The 15,239-nt window shown below is 38.8% G+C and overlaps 2 protein-coding genes across 2 annotated transcripts in view; both read left to right on the top strand.

The window, feature by feature from the left end:
• Positions 1 to 356: 356 nt before the first annotated feature.
• LOC122634158 lies at positions 357 to 7,668 on the top strand. The gene is made up of 3 exons (XM_043822809.1): positions 357 to 2,090; positions 5,761 to 6,067; positions 6,550 to 7,668. Exons 1-3 carry the CDS (start codon positions 1,850 to 1,852, stop codon positions 7,643 to 7,645), a joined length of 1,644 nt encoding a protein of 547 aa, XP_043678744.1. The 5' UTR covers positions 357 to 1,849; the 3' UTR covers positions 7,646 to 7,668.
• Positions 7,669 to 12,225: 4,557 nt separating this feature from the next.
• The window catches only part of LOC122634127 (monocarboxylate transporter 2-like), a 52,715-nt gene continuing 49,701 nt past the window's right edge, over positions 12,226 to 15,239 (top strand). The window contains exon 1 of the mRNA XM_043822739.1: positions 12,226 to 13,833. Coding sequence (XP_043678674.1) covers positions 12,591 to 13,833 — 1,243 coding nt within the window. The 5' untranslated portion in view covers positions 12,226 to 12,590. The remainder of the gene's footprint in view (positions 13,834 to 15,239) is intronic.

Genomic DNA, 15,239 nt, shown 5'->3' with positions numbered 1-15,239 from the left:
AAGGCAAGGTAAAGGCAAGGCAATGCAGAGGCGAGTTACGGGGACGAGCATGGCGCAAAGGCGCATTGGCAAAGCATGCTAAGGCAACGGGTCCAAAGTCGTCGAGTCGTGGCAAGGCTCTGCTGGCGCGTTAACCTCCCGCGTGGACGCAGTACGCTCTCGACTCTCGCGCAGGCTAGATTGCACCAATCCCGCTGCTCGATTCACCGACCACGTGCGACTCGTGCGTCTCTTTATTTACGAACTTAAAGAATTGTCCTTCGATATTCGCTAATTTTATTTTCTTTTTTCTTTTTTTTTTTTTTTTCTTTGAAATTTCAAAAAATTTTGTTGCCGATATCCATGATTCGAGTGAATAATTACCAAAAAAAAAAAAAAAAAAAGGGAATAGAAGCAGTGATCGGTGAAGTAAATATTTGACAGTTTTCTATTTCCCCGCCTGTTTGTATTTTCGTGATAAAAGAACTGCGAGCATTTTCGTTTACCTTGAATATCACCAAAGTTTAGACCCAACAAATTCTCGATAAGGATCATGTAACATACAAGCTAAATCGAAATCGGTTTCTACGGTTGAAACATCGAGGAAGTTTGGGGAACATCCCGTTACCACGAAAGTAATCTCGAAAGTTCCTATTCCCACGGATCGAGAGATAGAGAGAGAGAGAGAAAGAGGAAGAGAGAGAAGCGAGCGAGGAAATCGAAAATCGATCTGCGGCTTGTATAATGTTCTCGTGGGCGAGAACGATCGGGAGACACGAAGAAGAAGAAGAAGAAGAAGAAGAAGAAGAAGAAGAAGAAGAAACTTAGGTGGAGTCGTTCCGGTTTCAGGTGGCGACCAACGATGAAATCGAAGGTACATCGAATGGATTCGAAATGGTCACGGCAGCTTGCGTCTGGGAGCGTGATCCTGAGGAACCAAAACGGAAAGAGATGAAAGACCATTGTCCTTTCTCAAAGGATCGAACATTCGCACGATATCTGAAGCATAAAAAGCATTTGAAAAACTTGTGAGTTCGAGAAGAAATAGAAAGAGAGAGAGAGAGAGGGAGGGTAGGCAAAGAGAAACAACATTTTTGCAAGTATTACATTTAACGAGGTTTATTAGATTATCGAATATTTAATTTAAAAATCTGAGAAGAAGTCTAATGAAAAGATAAACCTCAGAGACGACCATAAATGGTCTCCGTTGGTTACAAAGACGAAAGAGAGAGAGAGGGAGAGAGAGAGAGAGAGAGAGAGTCGCGTGGGAGGTTGAGTCTTAAACGAGATCCTTTTTACGAGCGACCAAGAAGACAGATTCTTCGTGCTTGTTCTCATACGCGAAAGAGAAAGAGAGACGAAAGGTAGGAGCGACTCGTTTAGGCGAGTAAGATCAGCCGTCTTTTCTCGTTACCACTCTAACCAGGTGTCCTGCGACCCTCCGTGCACGAAAAAGGATCAACGTGTTCCAAGAAGAAACCGAGGTCGCGACTCTGAAAAAGCTGTGAGCCTGGTGCGGATCGAGGGGTGTTTGGGAGGTGACGTTCGTTCGCATCATCACCTTCGTTAACTTTGAAATATTCCAAAGAAGTGCAAGCTACGTGACGGAGTCTTGTTCCAAGTTCTTGGAGTCTTTGTTCAGGTTCTTTGAGACCTAGTAGAAAGTGAATTGGAAGTGTACAAGTCTTTATTTCTAAATCGAGTCACGTGCATCGACCTTGTGATTAAATTCTAAGCTGTCAAACGTGATCGATCGTTTAGTAAATTGATCGTTGATCCAAGCATACCAATAAGAAAGGAAACAACTTGATCTATTAGATTAAAAGACTTTTAATAAACGTTTCAATTCTTTATCGATCGCTTTTGCCAGATGTGGAAAAGATCGATAGACGGAACGAAGATATTACAAATATTGACGATCGACTATCGAACGGACCAGTCTAGGAAGATAAGAAAAGAGGGGCAAAATAAGAAGATGCTGGTTGCCTGTACGAAGAGAGCGTGCAGAGCTGGCCTGGTCGCAGTGTTGGTGACCGCACTATGCGTCCTCACTCTCCTCGATTCGCCGCCACGACTCCCGGATCCTCCGGCCGATCCTCCTCCCACGCCTGGTAAGCAATTTTCTCCCTCACCATGCGCGCTGCGCCTGCCACCACCACTACCATCACCACCACCACCATCACCACCACGACTACCATCGTCGTTCTCGTCGTCGTCGTCGTCGTCGTCGCGAGCTAGCCGCGAGCTAGCTACAACCTTTGCCCTTTCGTTATCGCCGAACGGGTTCGCAACCTCCGGGAAGTAGCGTACCTTCGGCCCTTAACTCTATTCTCTTGGACAATTGCAATTCTCTTCCTAGGAAGATCAATAGATACGAATTGTTCTTACTTTCTATCGTTAGTTCCTTTTCGTTACTATTTTTCCTTTTAAAGTTCAGCCAATTCTCAGCTGATCTCTTCTTTGTTCGTTTTCTTCGAACAGTTACTCTTTGTCTTCGGCTTTATTTTGCAATGTGATTCTGCAATGTGATTTATTTATTTATTTATTTATTTATTTATTTTTCTTTTTTTTTTTTTTTTTTTTTTACTGCTCCTCTTAAGTTTAACTTTAAACTTTTTGATTATTATGGTTATTTCTCTTGGTAAAGAAATTACAATTTTATTTCGCCGATTTATTAATTATCAATTGCTAACCCGCATACGATCTCTTTTATTTTTTTTTTTCGTTCTAAATCGGATTCAGGTCGTTCAAAAAAAAAAAAGAAGAAGAAGAAGAAGAAGAAAAAAAGAGAAAAATCATAAATTCGTTTGTCGATCTATGAATTTAAGAAATACATTCGAACGAAAAGAGATGCCTCTTTCTAAGTGTTCGCTCAGCAGGTAGAAAGATCGTGAGTGTTTCTTACTCGCGCGAATATATAGAGTTTCTCAGCATTCACGGCTATCCGGTCGGTAGAAGCAAGTAACTAAGGAAGAAAGGAAGGAAGGAAGGAAGGAAGGGAAATTTCTCGAGCTTTTTTTCCGTCCACTCGGCACGATCCTATCTTCTTTCCTTTCGTACGAATGGTATTGTTCGTGAAGTTTAAGTCTCGATCGAAGTTTCTACCTGGGGCGATCATAAATCGTATGACCAAATCGTCCACGAATAAAAAGAGGAATAAATTCGATTCAGAGAAAAATACAACACACACGCGCGCGTGCGCGTGTACGAACGTGTGCACACTTAACAAAAATCAAAATAAAAAAAAAAATATTTTTCTTATGATACGAAAAGAACGGAAGCAAAAAAAAAAAAACATGAAGAAATCGTAAAGAAAGACTCAAGAAACTTCTCAAATGGATACAAAGAATCCAAGCGTGTATAAATCTCGACGTCTCGTTTTTCGAAGCCGGCGACTTCATTAGACGAAATAATTTACGACATATTTCTGAGTACTCTCTCTCTCTCTCTCTCTCTCTCTCTCTCTCTCTCTCTCTCTCTCTCTCTCTCTCTCTCTCTCTCTTTCTCTCTCTTTCTCTTTCTCTGTAGACCGCCCGTCGATCGTTGTTATTATTCTTGCTAAATTATGAGGAGCGATCTCGCGACGATAATTTCGGCCGTTTCTCCGAACGAGTGAGTACGAGTGAAGTACGCGTAGTTAAAGTGCCTTCTCGTAAAATACAGACACAGACAGAGAGACAGAGATACAGACGTACACAGAGATACACATAAGTGAGGTACACGTACTGGCGTTGGTACGTACTCAAAGGCACACCTTTGCTAGACACGATGCAGCAGAAGGGTAATCGCAAAAGGGCACGACTGAGGATCACACTCCCAGCAGGCAACACGAGGCATAATATACCGTCTGGTTCTTCTCCTTTCCTTCGTTGGGTCAATCGTTGACTACAACTTTCTTTTTCTGTCTTTAAAAAAAAAAAAAAAAGGAAAAATACAAAGAAAAAAGAAGCAAAGCAAAGAAAAAGGAAAAAAAAATTTTTTTTTAAAGCTACGTTTACGTTCGACGTATGAAGTGGAGAGTGTAAAAGAGTAAACGAGTCTGCCAACGTATGCAAACGTTTGCCATTAACGATCGCGATAACGAAAGCGGATGTAGAAAGAGAGAGAGAGGAGGAAGAAAAGAGAAAGAGAAAAAGTCGATGACATTCACGATCCACATTCCCATCGACGTGAACGTACGGTGATCAAGAACGAAAGTAGTTACCAAGACCTGTTGCTCGATACCGTCGTGAAAATTTATCGATGATCATCGATTCTCCCTCCCCTTTCTCTCTCTCTCTCTCTCTCTCTCTCTCTCTCTTTTGCGACGTCATGGAAGATTATGACTAGATGTCAGAGATACGATAACGTTAGAACGCGTGAGGATATCGATTCATCCACGATTTACAAGCGAGTCCAATAAAGAACCGGTGTATCGAAAGTGTTCGACTTGTGATGGATAGAGAAACACGAAACAGACTAATAGAAAGAAAAAAAAACAGATGAGAGAACTAGACGGACAGGGAGAAGAACCGAGGTAGAGAGAATGAGTTGAAAGAAAGAAGATAAAAAAGAAACGAGTAAACGATCAACCTTTTCACCCCCTTTCATTCTCAATCGAGAGCACGCACGTTATTAAGATTCAATTGGGAGATTAAAGCAATCAGAATTCTATTTAAGCAACATCATTTCGTATTCGATCGATCTTCATTAATATAAAGTTACAAGACAATGATAATAATTGTCCCATCGCTGCGATTATTTTTAAATACTAACGCTTGAAAACGTCTTACGCGTTAAATGGTATTTCATTAATTTTTGATAATTAAATATAATAAATATTTAGTATTCTAGATTATCTTCAATTTTTATTAGATATAAATAATTATTGATTGATATTAATTTAATATTAATATTAAATAATTATTGATATATATCATATATTTCAAAACTGTTGGCGTGGATCAATTTTTTTTTTTTTTTTTGCTTTTTTTTTTTTTTCTTTTTCTTTGCAAGTCTAGGTAAGTATACTTTAGCGTTTATTCCGTGCGTGTAGGACGTATCCGTTGAGTGGTAACACGTCACTTCCGTCCACCCGTTGAATCACAATGCTTTCTACAACGTACGCTAGAAACGTACGTAATCTCTCATGTGTCCGATAATGGGAAACGCGTGAAGCCGGAACGAACGAGGTGTTTCGCAACGATCCCTCTCTCTCTCTCTCTCTCTCTCTCTCTCTCTCTCTCTTTCTCTCATCCTTTAGAGTGGTGGTACCACCATCACTATTTCAACGTGTTTAACATTATACCTTTGGCGAGCTTCAAGCGACAAAATTTTTCAAGATGATTACGATTACGACCGGTCGCATATTAGATTCCTTCGAAGATTATACGAATCGTTTTATGATTCATAAATGGCAACATTTAACGAATAAGGCGTGACATTACATTAGTATCGTGTAACATCATAGCTAATATGTCTATCGTCTAACAAATAATTATTAATTAAACATTAAAATAAATCGATAGGAGCGATTTGAATTAATAGTTATTATAAAATCGTCTTAAATCAAATTAATCTATGTAACAAAGTAAATTATAAAGGAGAAGATACGATATTTATTATGAAAAGAATTTCGAATATATTTCTCGAAATAATTACAAATAATTAAAGATATCTATATAATGAAATAAATAAACGGAAAGGGTGAGATCATCTTGTGTATTCACGCTGATAGATTTAATATAATCATCTCTTTCTCTTTCTTTTCCTCTCGCTAATACGATATTTTATATTTTTAAGGAGGCGAGCCACCAGGTACAAGAAGCATCGTAGCGTATTCGTGGGCGCGAAGATTGGCACTCGATTACAGGCCTTCGAAGGAGTGCGACGGTGCTAATGGAACGAACGGAACGACGTCAGAAATGGCGTTGGAAACGACGTCGGACGCGTTCGAGTTAACCGCTATAAGGTGGCTCGAGACGATCCCTCGACGGCTCTTTCTCTATAGCGGCCACTTGGATCTTCGAGTGGCCGGTTATCCGAGTCTCCGAGTGATTGCCGTCAAGCATGGACCTCTACCGACCTCTTCGCTCTTCTGCACCGTTTGGTGAGCCACTTTTCCGCTAACGTACTCTATCAGATGGATAGAAAGAGGGGGAGAGAGAAGAGATAGCTGACCCTTACCATCTTTCCGCGTCGATGAGCTAAAGCAATACGAGAAACAAGTCGGAGACCGGAAACTTTAATTTATTTCTTCGATCAAGCCAGTAATTATTTGATTTACATAATAGCAATGGAATAGGTTCTTGGAAATGACGCAAAAAAAAAAAAGAAAGAAAGCAAAGAAAGAAAAAGAATGTAATGAAAGTTATCGAATATATTTTGACAAGAAGAATAATATTCATCTGAATCGTAGATAATTAAATGTAAATTAGATATATAATATTGATCGGAGAGATGTTAAATTTTCTCATTAGATACAAATCATCCAGATATCTTGCTTATATTTTTCTTATACTTTATTACATTGGAAGCAACCATACCGACTGGAATTAATTCGCTTCCATCTTGTCTGTTTGTCGCACACAGGTACGAGGAGGAGCGAGGAAGAGTACGAAGTTACAGCATGGAGGCTCTAGTTTCGCCTATATGGTTGGAAGAGTGGGGAGGAGAGACAGACAGTTACACGGGAATTCTAGTGTCCTGTCAGTTACCGTCGTTGGAAGGATACACGGCGTATCCTTCGCGAGTGTACGTCGGTGCTACGTCCTGCTATGAAAATCCTAGTCATAGTTTAGCCATATTTAGAGACAACGAAACGCAGAAAGATTATAGCTCGAGTAATTCCAAAAGATTCACACTTTGTATCAAGGGACTCGACTTCGACGAAGATATATCAGAGAAGTTAGTGGCATTCGTCGAGTTGCATAGGATCTTAGGTGCTGGACTCTTTTATTTCTACGTTTTTGACGTTCATGAAAACGTGCTGAAAGTATTGAGATTATACGAGAGATCGAACGTAGTTCGGTGGTTCGATTTAACCTTGCCGGGTGATTTACCGAACGATAAAAATGATAGAAGAGAATTTTTCAACAATGATATATGGACAAAGAGAAGAATGGAACTGATACCTTACAATCACTGTTTCTACGAGAATCTACGTCGAACGGAATTTGTAATACCGATCGACGTGGACGAAGCAATCGTACCGGTAAAGAGAAAAAGCTGGCACGGTTTGATCTTCGACGAGCGTAGGAAACTCGGTGAAACTTTCGAGGAGTTTGCCTCTTATTCCGTTCGGAACGCTTACTTTTTCCCAGAGTTGCAGAACAAGAGCAAACCCGATAGCTTCCTCGGGAATCCAGATTATCTGGATACTGTTAGAACCTCTAGCATTTCTCCTGAAGGTGACTCAGTCAAGAGTTTCATTTCAACTAGGCGAGCTTTAACCGTGCACAATCATTATGCTTTAACAACGTTGAATCCAACAACGAGAAGGGCTCATCATTTGGATCCTAATGATGCCTTGAAGCATCATCATCGAGCCTGTGACAGCAGATATCTCGATTGCGATCTTCTTATGGAAGACGTTCGCATCGACGTCTCTGCTCTGCGTTATGCGAATGAGCTCAAAGCTAGAATGAAAGTCACTTTGAACGACTTGAATAGCATCGATAATAAATAAATTCGTCGCGGTGATAAACTCAACGATGATGATGATTCCTTCCTTACGAATCTGTGATACTTCATTGCTTATCCCTTTGAAACTTAGAGCTTAGAAAAGAAAGAGACAGACAGATAAGTATAACATCGATCATGCTCCATATATATGATCGACGTTTTCAATAATCTCTTTCTCTTTCGCCAATCATTCTTCTCTTTATTTCCCTTCCAAATGTTTTAATAGCAAAGAAATGGTACTTAAATTAGTTCACTGGCGAGTAAGTATCTGACCTAGAAACAAAATGAGTATGTGCTCGTGATAAAAAAAGAAAAGAGAGAGAGAGAATGAGAGAGAGAGAGAGAGAGAGAAAAGAATAAACACGTATGAAAGAAAAATGGAGCTTTAAGGATAGAATCAACAGCATCGATCAAAGTTTGAAAATCAAGTGGCACCATTTCTGACGTTTCTCTGTGCTTATTATCATTTCTTTCTCTTTCTCTCTTTTTCTCTCGTTCTTAGTACAATTTTTCATTGCCTTTTTTCCTTCATTCTTCCCTTTCATTATTTCTCTCTTCATCGATACGCCTCGTCGATTTTCTCGATCGTTTGTCTTTCCTTAAGGATATTCCCAAAGGATAATAAAAATAAGTTAGAGAAAAGGAGTAACGAAGAAACGTCGCAAAGTTCGATCTAACTTTCGGCTTGAACTCGATCTCAGTAGTACTCTTTCCTAAACTTATCATAAATTTAAAGAAAAGTATGTACGTAGATCCGGAAGGAGAAGTTCACTCAAGCCAAAGATATTCATATTCTCCTTTGGATATACATATATATGCATATATGTATATACATATGTATGTATGTTGATTGCATAGGTATATATATATGTGCATAAAAATAAAATCTCTTTCTCGCGACTTTATCGATTCATCGATTCTTCAACGTCTGGCGATCGAACTTTTGTATATTCGAGTTAAATAGATTCCATGAGAAAATCCATGGAATATATATATATATATATATATCTTTTTCTCACAAAAAGACTTATACTTACCTTTACGGGATATCCGTAAGATCTCTTACGAAAAAATCTCGACGAAAAATAAGTAAAGATAAGAAATAAAGAAATATTCTATAGAAAATGATGAAAGAAGAAAAAAAAAAAGGCTAACTAAATTAGTCCTCTTTTTCATCTCGAGCTTCCTCTTCGATCCGGATCTCAAACAACTTTTTCATTATCTACTAAGAAAACGGTGGATCGACGAGGATCGAGAAGGTGAGTTAAACGTGGACTCTTTCGTAAGGTAAGAGAACTAGCCTTTACGCATCAAGATCGTCCTAGTTTCTTGGTTCCTTCGTAATAATAAGTACGGATAAGGTATCGTCGTTTAATCGTAGAACGTGTTTAAGGGACACCGAGTCTCTCTTTCTCTTTTTCTCTTTTTCTCTTACAAACAATTCAAGTTCCACACGCAAACGAACGAACTAACGAACGAACTTAGGAGTTGACTCGTGAGACCTGCATGCGGAGACGCAGTTTAGAGTTTTTCACCGAGTTCGCGATACGGTCCGTTCTAAGAGACCGTTTAGATAAGTGTCTTAAGCTGAGAGAAAGAGAGAGAGAGAGAGAGAGAGTTCGTGTTCGTTGTACTCCACGTTTTGTGTCAACTACTGGAACGAATAGGAACATTCTAACCTCGTTCTTCTTAACAAGAATCTTGTTAAACTTTCGATCACGTATCTCTTATCTTTGATTAGGTATATTAGCTTCGAATTTAGATTAGAAAGTGGACCATGTTATATCCTTTTGTATGATTTCCTTTAGAATTTATATTCAATGTTGAACGATATTTCTATTTCGTGGATATTCCGATTAAGAAAAAAAAAAAAAAGACAGAAAAGAATAGTGCTTTTCTCACGATTTCATTTATCTATATTTAGATAGATTAGGTTAGAAACAAATTTAGGTTAGATACAAATGCAATTTGCGTTTAGAATTTACGATAAAAGTTACGAAAACATATATTTATTTATGTTCCGATAAGAAAATATACACTTGTCACGATTGTATCATAAATACATTTTATATATGTAATCTTAAGATATGTACAAGCCATACTGAGATTTATCATACTTATCTAAAGTAGAACACGAACGAGATCATAGAAAAATATCGTAAAAAGCAAAGATGCGACTAGACGTAGAACAGCATTCTTGGCTAGAATACGAAGGAACGTGACTAGAGCTTTTGATCGTGAAAAGCTTCTTTCTCTCAGTTCGATATCTCTCTTTCTCTTTGCTCGTCGTTAGCATACGCAACCAAGCCGCGAATAGACCAACGTCAAAGCAACAATTTTTATAGCCCGTTAAACCCAAGCGAGCCAAGTCCCGTCGTGAGCTCTCCCTTAATTGGACGGCCGGCGCGTCATAGCGAATAACTCGAGATCTTCGTCGTCTTCTCTTCGTCTTCGTTCGTTCGTTATTGTGCATCTGTAAAAGAGGAGGATGTATTAGCCAAAGAGGAAAAGGAAAATACAAGAGCAGATTATCGTTCTAAATCATCTATGATTTAAGATAGGATACGTACACTGAATTTATCAGGCAGTAACATTCTCCTTCTCTCTTTCTCTTTCTCTTTCTCTCTAACACTTTAAAGTCGTTTGTATTTATTTAACTCACTCGTCTCTTCCATCTTTTTCCCTCTCTGTCATTCTCCAAAACTTTTTTATTCTCGTAACGTGGATTTAATAGCGAGATAAATAATCTAGAGTTTAAGAGAGGAAGCGTCCACGGCATTCTCGCTTGCCTAAATTTACTGCTCGCTTCGGAACCGGGCGGATGCATTTTTTCCACCCGCGAAATCGTTAACACCCGCTCGTGCGAACTCGCCCTCATTTCCGCTCGTAACTGTCGACTCTGGAATTCGACTCGAATATTCGTAATAATAATTATGTTGTTTCCCTAATAACGTTTGCAACGTTGACGTACGCTCTCCGTTTCGACCTACCTTTCTGAATATTCTTTTTCTTTCTTTCTCTCTTTTTTACAGAAAGACATTTTAAGAGCGAGGAAAAGAGGGAGGAAAGAACATAGTTCCTACAGTTTAATCACGCGAGGGGTAGGTATTCACTGATCTGGGGTGACAATGACATAAACATGCACATACGTATGAATTATTTGGAGATTAATTAGGACTATACAAATCGTTCGAATTTCGTTTAGATCTAATTTTTAAGTTTACTCGGTCAAACTTTTATATCGTTGGAAATAGAAAAAAAAGAAAATGTCGAATGGTACAAGATTTGTTTTTCTATGAAATTTCATTCTTTCGTAAATGTAAAAAATGCAAATTCTTCGCCGATAAAGAATTTTTATTTGTTGCCTCCTGGATTCATTCATAAAGAGTCTAGACCCTTTCGAAGAAACAGGTAGACCTTCTATAGTAATTCATTGCCCCTTGCAGCGACTTGGGCTTCTTCGAATCGAAGTACGGTAGGCGGATAATCGGCTTTACGTGACTCGTGTCGTAGGTCAGTTACAACGGTAGAGATTTCGACGAATCTTTTATCTTTTTAAATTCGATCATTTAGAACGAATTAACGTAACCCTGTTGTTTTAAAGAGACAGGCAAAGAAAAATTATTAAAAAAAAAAAAAAAATTCACTTTTTTGTTGAAATGAAACAGGTCGAATTATTTTTAATTACAAATAATAAATATCCAATACAAATCGTTCTTTGCATTCCATCGAGCTTATCGGACTTTACAGTCCTTGTAAATTAAATCAAAGATCATCAAGGTGATCTAAAATCGGCCGTAGGACGACTAAAACTTTTCCGTGCTATTCGTCGCATTTGCAGGGATTATTCCAGACAGCGATAAATCTTTGTCTTTACGTTTCTGCATACGAATTCGAGCCAATTAATTACTGCAAAAATAAATTAGAACGTTATATCAACACATTTGCAAGGAACAATCGATCGATAAACTCAGAAAATGGAACGAACTAACCCTGACGGTTATTTTCATTAAAGAAGGTAAACGAATAATAACGTAAGAAATCCAAAAAAAAAAAAGAGAGAGAGAGAGAGAGAGAACAGAAGAAAAAAAGAAGAAGAAGAAAAAGAAAAAGAAAAAGATATCAAATCTTTTAATGATCAGAGAGACACGGTGGTAGGTTTTGTAACTTTGTCGAATATTCGCAGGCATGCGCTTGCCATCGTCGAGCAAGAAAGAAAGAGAGAGAGCGAGAGGGGGTGGGAGGGAGAGGGGTTGCTCGCAAGTGAGCAGCACGTGCGTAACAGTCATCCTGGCGCACTCGCCAGGACCAGTTCTTCCCTCTGCCAACAACTTTAACTTTCCCTTTTCCCAACACTTTCCGGATAGTTTCGATTACACACATTACGCATATTAACCACACATTAACGCATTTTTCTCAGCCACCCTTTTATTTTCTTTCGTCTCTCTTCAACATCGATCTTCTTCGTAATAGAAAAAAAAAAAAAAAACTAATATAAGAACGAACGAGCAGAAAAAGGAAAATTACAAAAAGGAAAAAAGAGAGAGAGAGAGAGAGAACGATTAATAGTGTTTAAAAAAAAAAAAAGAACAAATAACGTGTCGAAGGAAAAGAAAAGAGGAACAGAAAAAAAAAAGGGAAGCAAAATAAAAGATACAAAAAAATGCTATCCTCGGAGTGTCCGTGCGTTTTCGCGTACGTTTTACATGAAAAATTCGTCGAAGGGGAATCAGAAAGTTTGAATAAGTCTTTTTCGCAATTTGTCGTATGGATTTCGTTAGTAGGAAAGAAGAGACTCGTCGGTCCATTTTCGAGGCTGTCGATGAGGAAATTTATGATCAGGGACGAAAGGAAGAGAACGACGGGAATAACGAAAGGGTCGATAATCGATCGACACGGTCCTTAAGATTTTTTCGCGAAGGGAGAAGATACGAAGAAGGGACGGAGAGATGACGGTTCGTCGCGAGGACGGCCAAGGAATGAGACATAGTAGTTCCTGGCCGGACAGATCGCAAAGGACTGTAAGGGTTCGTGTAGATCCTCTTTCGCGAGCTTTTACGATCGTACCGACTAGTAGATCGTCAGAAGAGGAAGAAGAGAAACCCAAGATCTTTGGTAAATCTTTGACGCATGAAGTGACGATCGACGATAAAACTCAGAAAAAAGAGAAAGAAAAAGAAGAAGTTATAATAGTAAAGGAAGAAAAGAAAGAAAAAGAAGAGGAGAAGGACGAAGACGAAGACGAAAACGAAGATAACGTAAATCCGAGAGTGGAAATCGATCGAAAATCGAGACCACATCGTGAATTTCAAAGGAAGACGTTACATTCGTCGCTGAGGGCGCTCAATCGGCACCGACTTTACGTCGAGACGTCGTCTTTATCGTCGACGATCTCGACAGGCAGAGCCAGCAGGCGAAGAAGAAGCAACAGCAGCATCGAGCTAAAGATCTTCGACGTGGCTCCGATCGGTTTAAAGGACGACGTTAAGGAGAAGAAAGAAGGTACTTTATTGGCTGATAGTAGTAGCCATCCGGTAAGAGAAGGAAAGGGGGATGGAAAAGAGGAAGAATATGAAGAGAAAAACGAGAAAGAAAAAATAATAGAAAAAAGGGAGACATCGAAGCCTACGGTGGTGCTAACGCCACATATCGAGATCGTCGACTACGATCGAATCGGCGGTACTACGAGCTCTTCGCAAAGCGATCGGCATGCTTGCCCCAAGTGTACTTCGGAAGGACAGTTAAGACTACAGGTCGATCCCTTTCGATCGCCGATTGCATACGACGCCTCCAATGGCTCGATAAACGGACCTCGGACACGTCCTCAGAGTATTCTCAGTAAGAAGAGGAGAGAGATCGATAGATCAAATGCTTGCGGTAGAAGCACCTGGCCAGATGGACGTACCACGTCCTTCGCCACTGGTTATTTAGCTAAAAGAGAATTGACCTTAGGCAAGAAAAAAAGAAACGGATTATCCAACGCTAATCAACAAACTTGTCGACCAACCTACGATCTTTGTAAAGAGGCTACGTTAAGGAGACACTATTATCCCGAAGGTGGTTGGGGATACGTCATCGTCACGTGCTCCATGCTCGTACATTTTCTTGGTATAGGATTGCAATTCGCAGCTCCTGGAACTTGGCATCTCACGGCCCAACTTAAATTTCATCATCCTCCTCTTCATAGCGCAGGTACGTCTTCTCGTTCGTTTCGTCCATTTTTCAATCGATCCGTTGTGATTCATTTTCATCTGGTTTTTATTAGGTATTATTCGAGAATGGTTAGAGATGTATTTAGTCGCGAAATTTATTCGTCGATGAATGATCAATAAGAAATTCTCCATATGTCAATCGACACATCGAATCAATATCATCTTCGATAGAACGTTATCTTCGATTTACTTTTATAAATTTTCTTACCCACTATTCGTCTACGCTCCTAAACGAAGCTTCCCTTAAACGAGCAACCCCGAAAAGGGTTGATAAGTAACTCGAAATGCAACGTCGTTGATTCCATCCTTTCTCTCGCACGGTTAAAAATATTGCCCGGACGTTGTGGAAAATTCTGTAAAGCCACCGTGGCGAACAACGGTGGCTTAACTTTCGCGTTATATGAGGCAAGACGTTCGTAGAATATCTCGAGGAGAACACTGTCTAGTGTAACTAATAGTTACAAACTCGACTTCTTCTCCTATCATACGCCTTTCTACTTCATGATATATAATAATGAAGACTTTGTAATAAACGTGTCTAGTCCCTGCAAAGAATTTTCGAATATATTATTATAATTAAGACGAACGTCAAGGACAATTTTTAACGTGTGCTTAAGTACACGTACAAAACGAGATTTTAACAGGTAGATTTGAAAAAAAAAAAGATACGTAAGTAGATACAACTACGTCTAAAATCAATATATTATATTATTACGTGAAGATTTAAATAATACTTACGTGTATCGTACAAAAATAGTAAATTTCACGTGTAAAAAGCAGCACGTACGATTCGAATGATAAATTATGTCACCGTAATTCTCAAAGGACCGGTCTGGAAGGATGAATAAGAAAAAACCCGATCATACTATAATCTTTCTCAGCGATCCATACTATAATCTTTCGTTTCATCATCGATCACAGTCGTATCATCTGCTTTAAGTCTTGCTGTCAGGTTCGACACTTATAAGTTTATCTATGGGTATAGAAGGGTAAACCAACATTGCCTACATTACAGGCAGTTCTTTCCAGAAACATTAAAAGTGTTTAGTAATATAGATTTTCACTTTCTTTTCTCTTTTTTTTTTCCCTTTTTTTTTTCTTTTCCTTCTTTTCTTTAATTCAATTGAACGTACAAAATCCGATCAAATAAGAAGATATAAAAAAAAATTTACGCGTACGTTATGTGTACGTATTAAACCAATTAATGAAAAACAAAAAGAGAGAGAGAGAAAGAGAGGAAAGAAAAAGAGTGATAAAATTTGTTAGAAAATTAATTTTATTTAAAAACTCGTTCGTAACTCGTTATATTCAGCTCACTGAGCTAAATATGTGAACAAATTCTTACCGTTTGGTTTCGCTTAACGCAAGCATAGTGTATACTATCTG

The sequence above is a fragment of the Vespula pensylvanica genome, chromosome 14, assembly GCF_014466175.1.
Source record: "Vespula pensylvanica isolate Volc-1 chromosome 14, ASM1446617v1, whole genome shotgun sequence".
Classification (NCBI taxonomy): domain Eukaryota; kingdom Metazoa; phylum Arthropoda; class Insecta; order Hymenoptera; family Vespidae; genus Vespula; species Vespula pensylvanica.
Note: the sequence above shows the minus strand (reverse complement) of the source record. Positions and strands in the feature narration are given on the sequence as shown.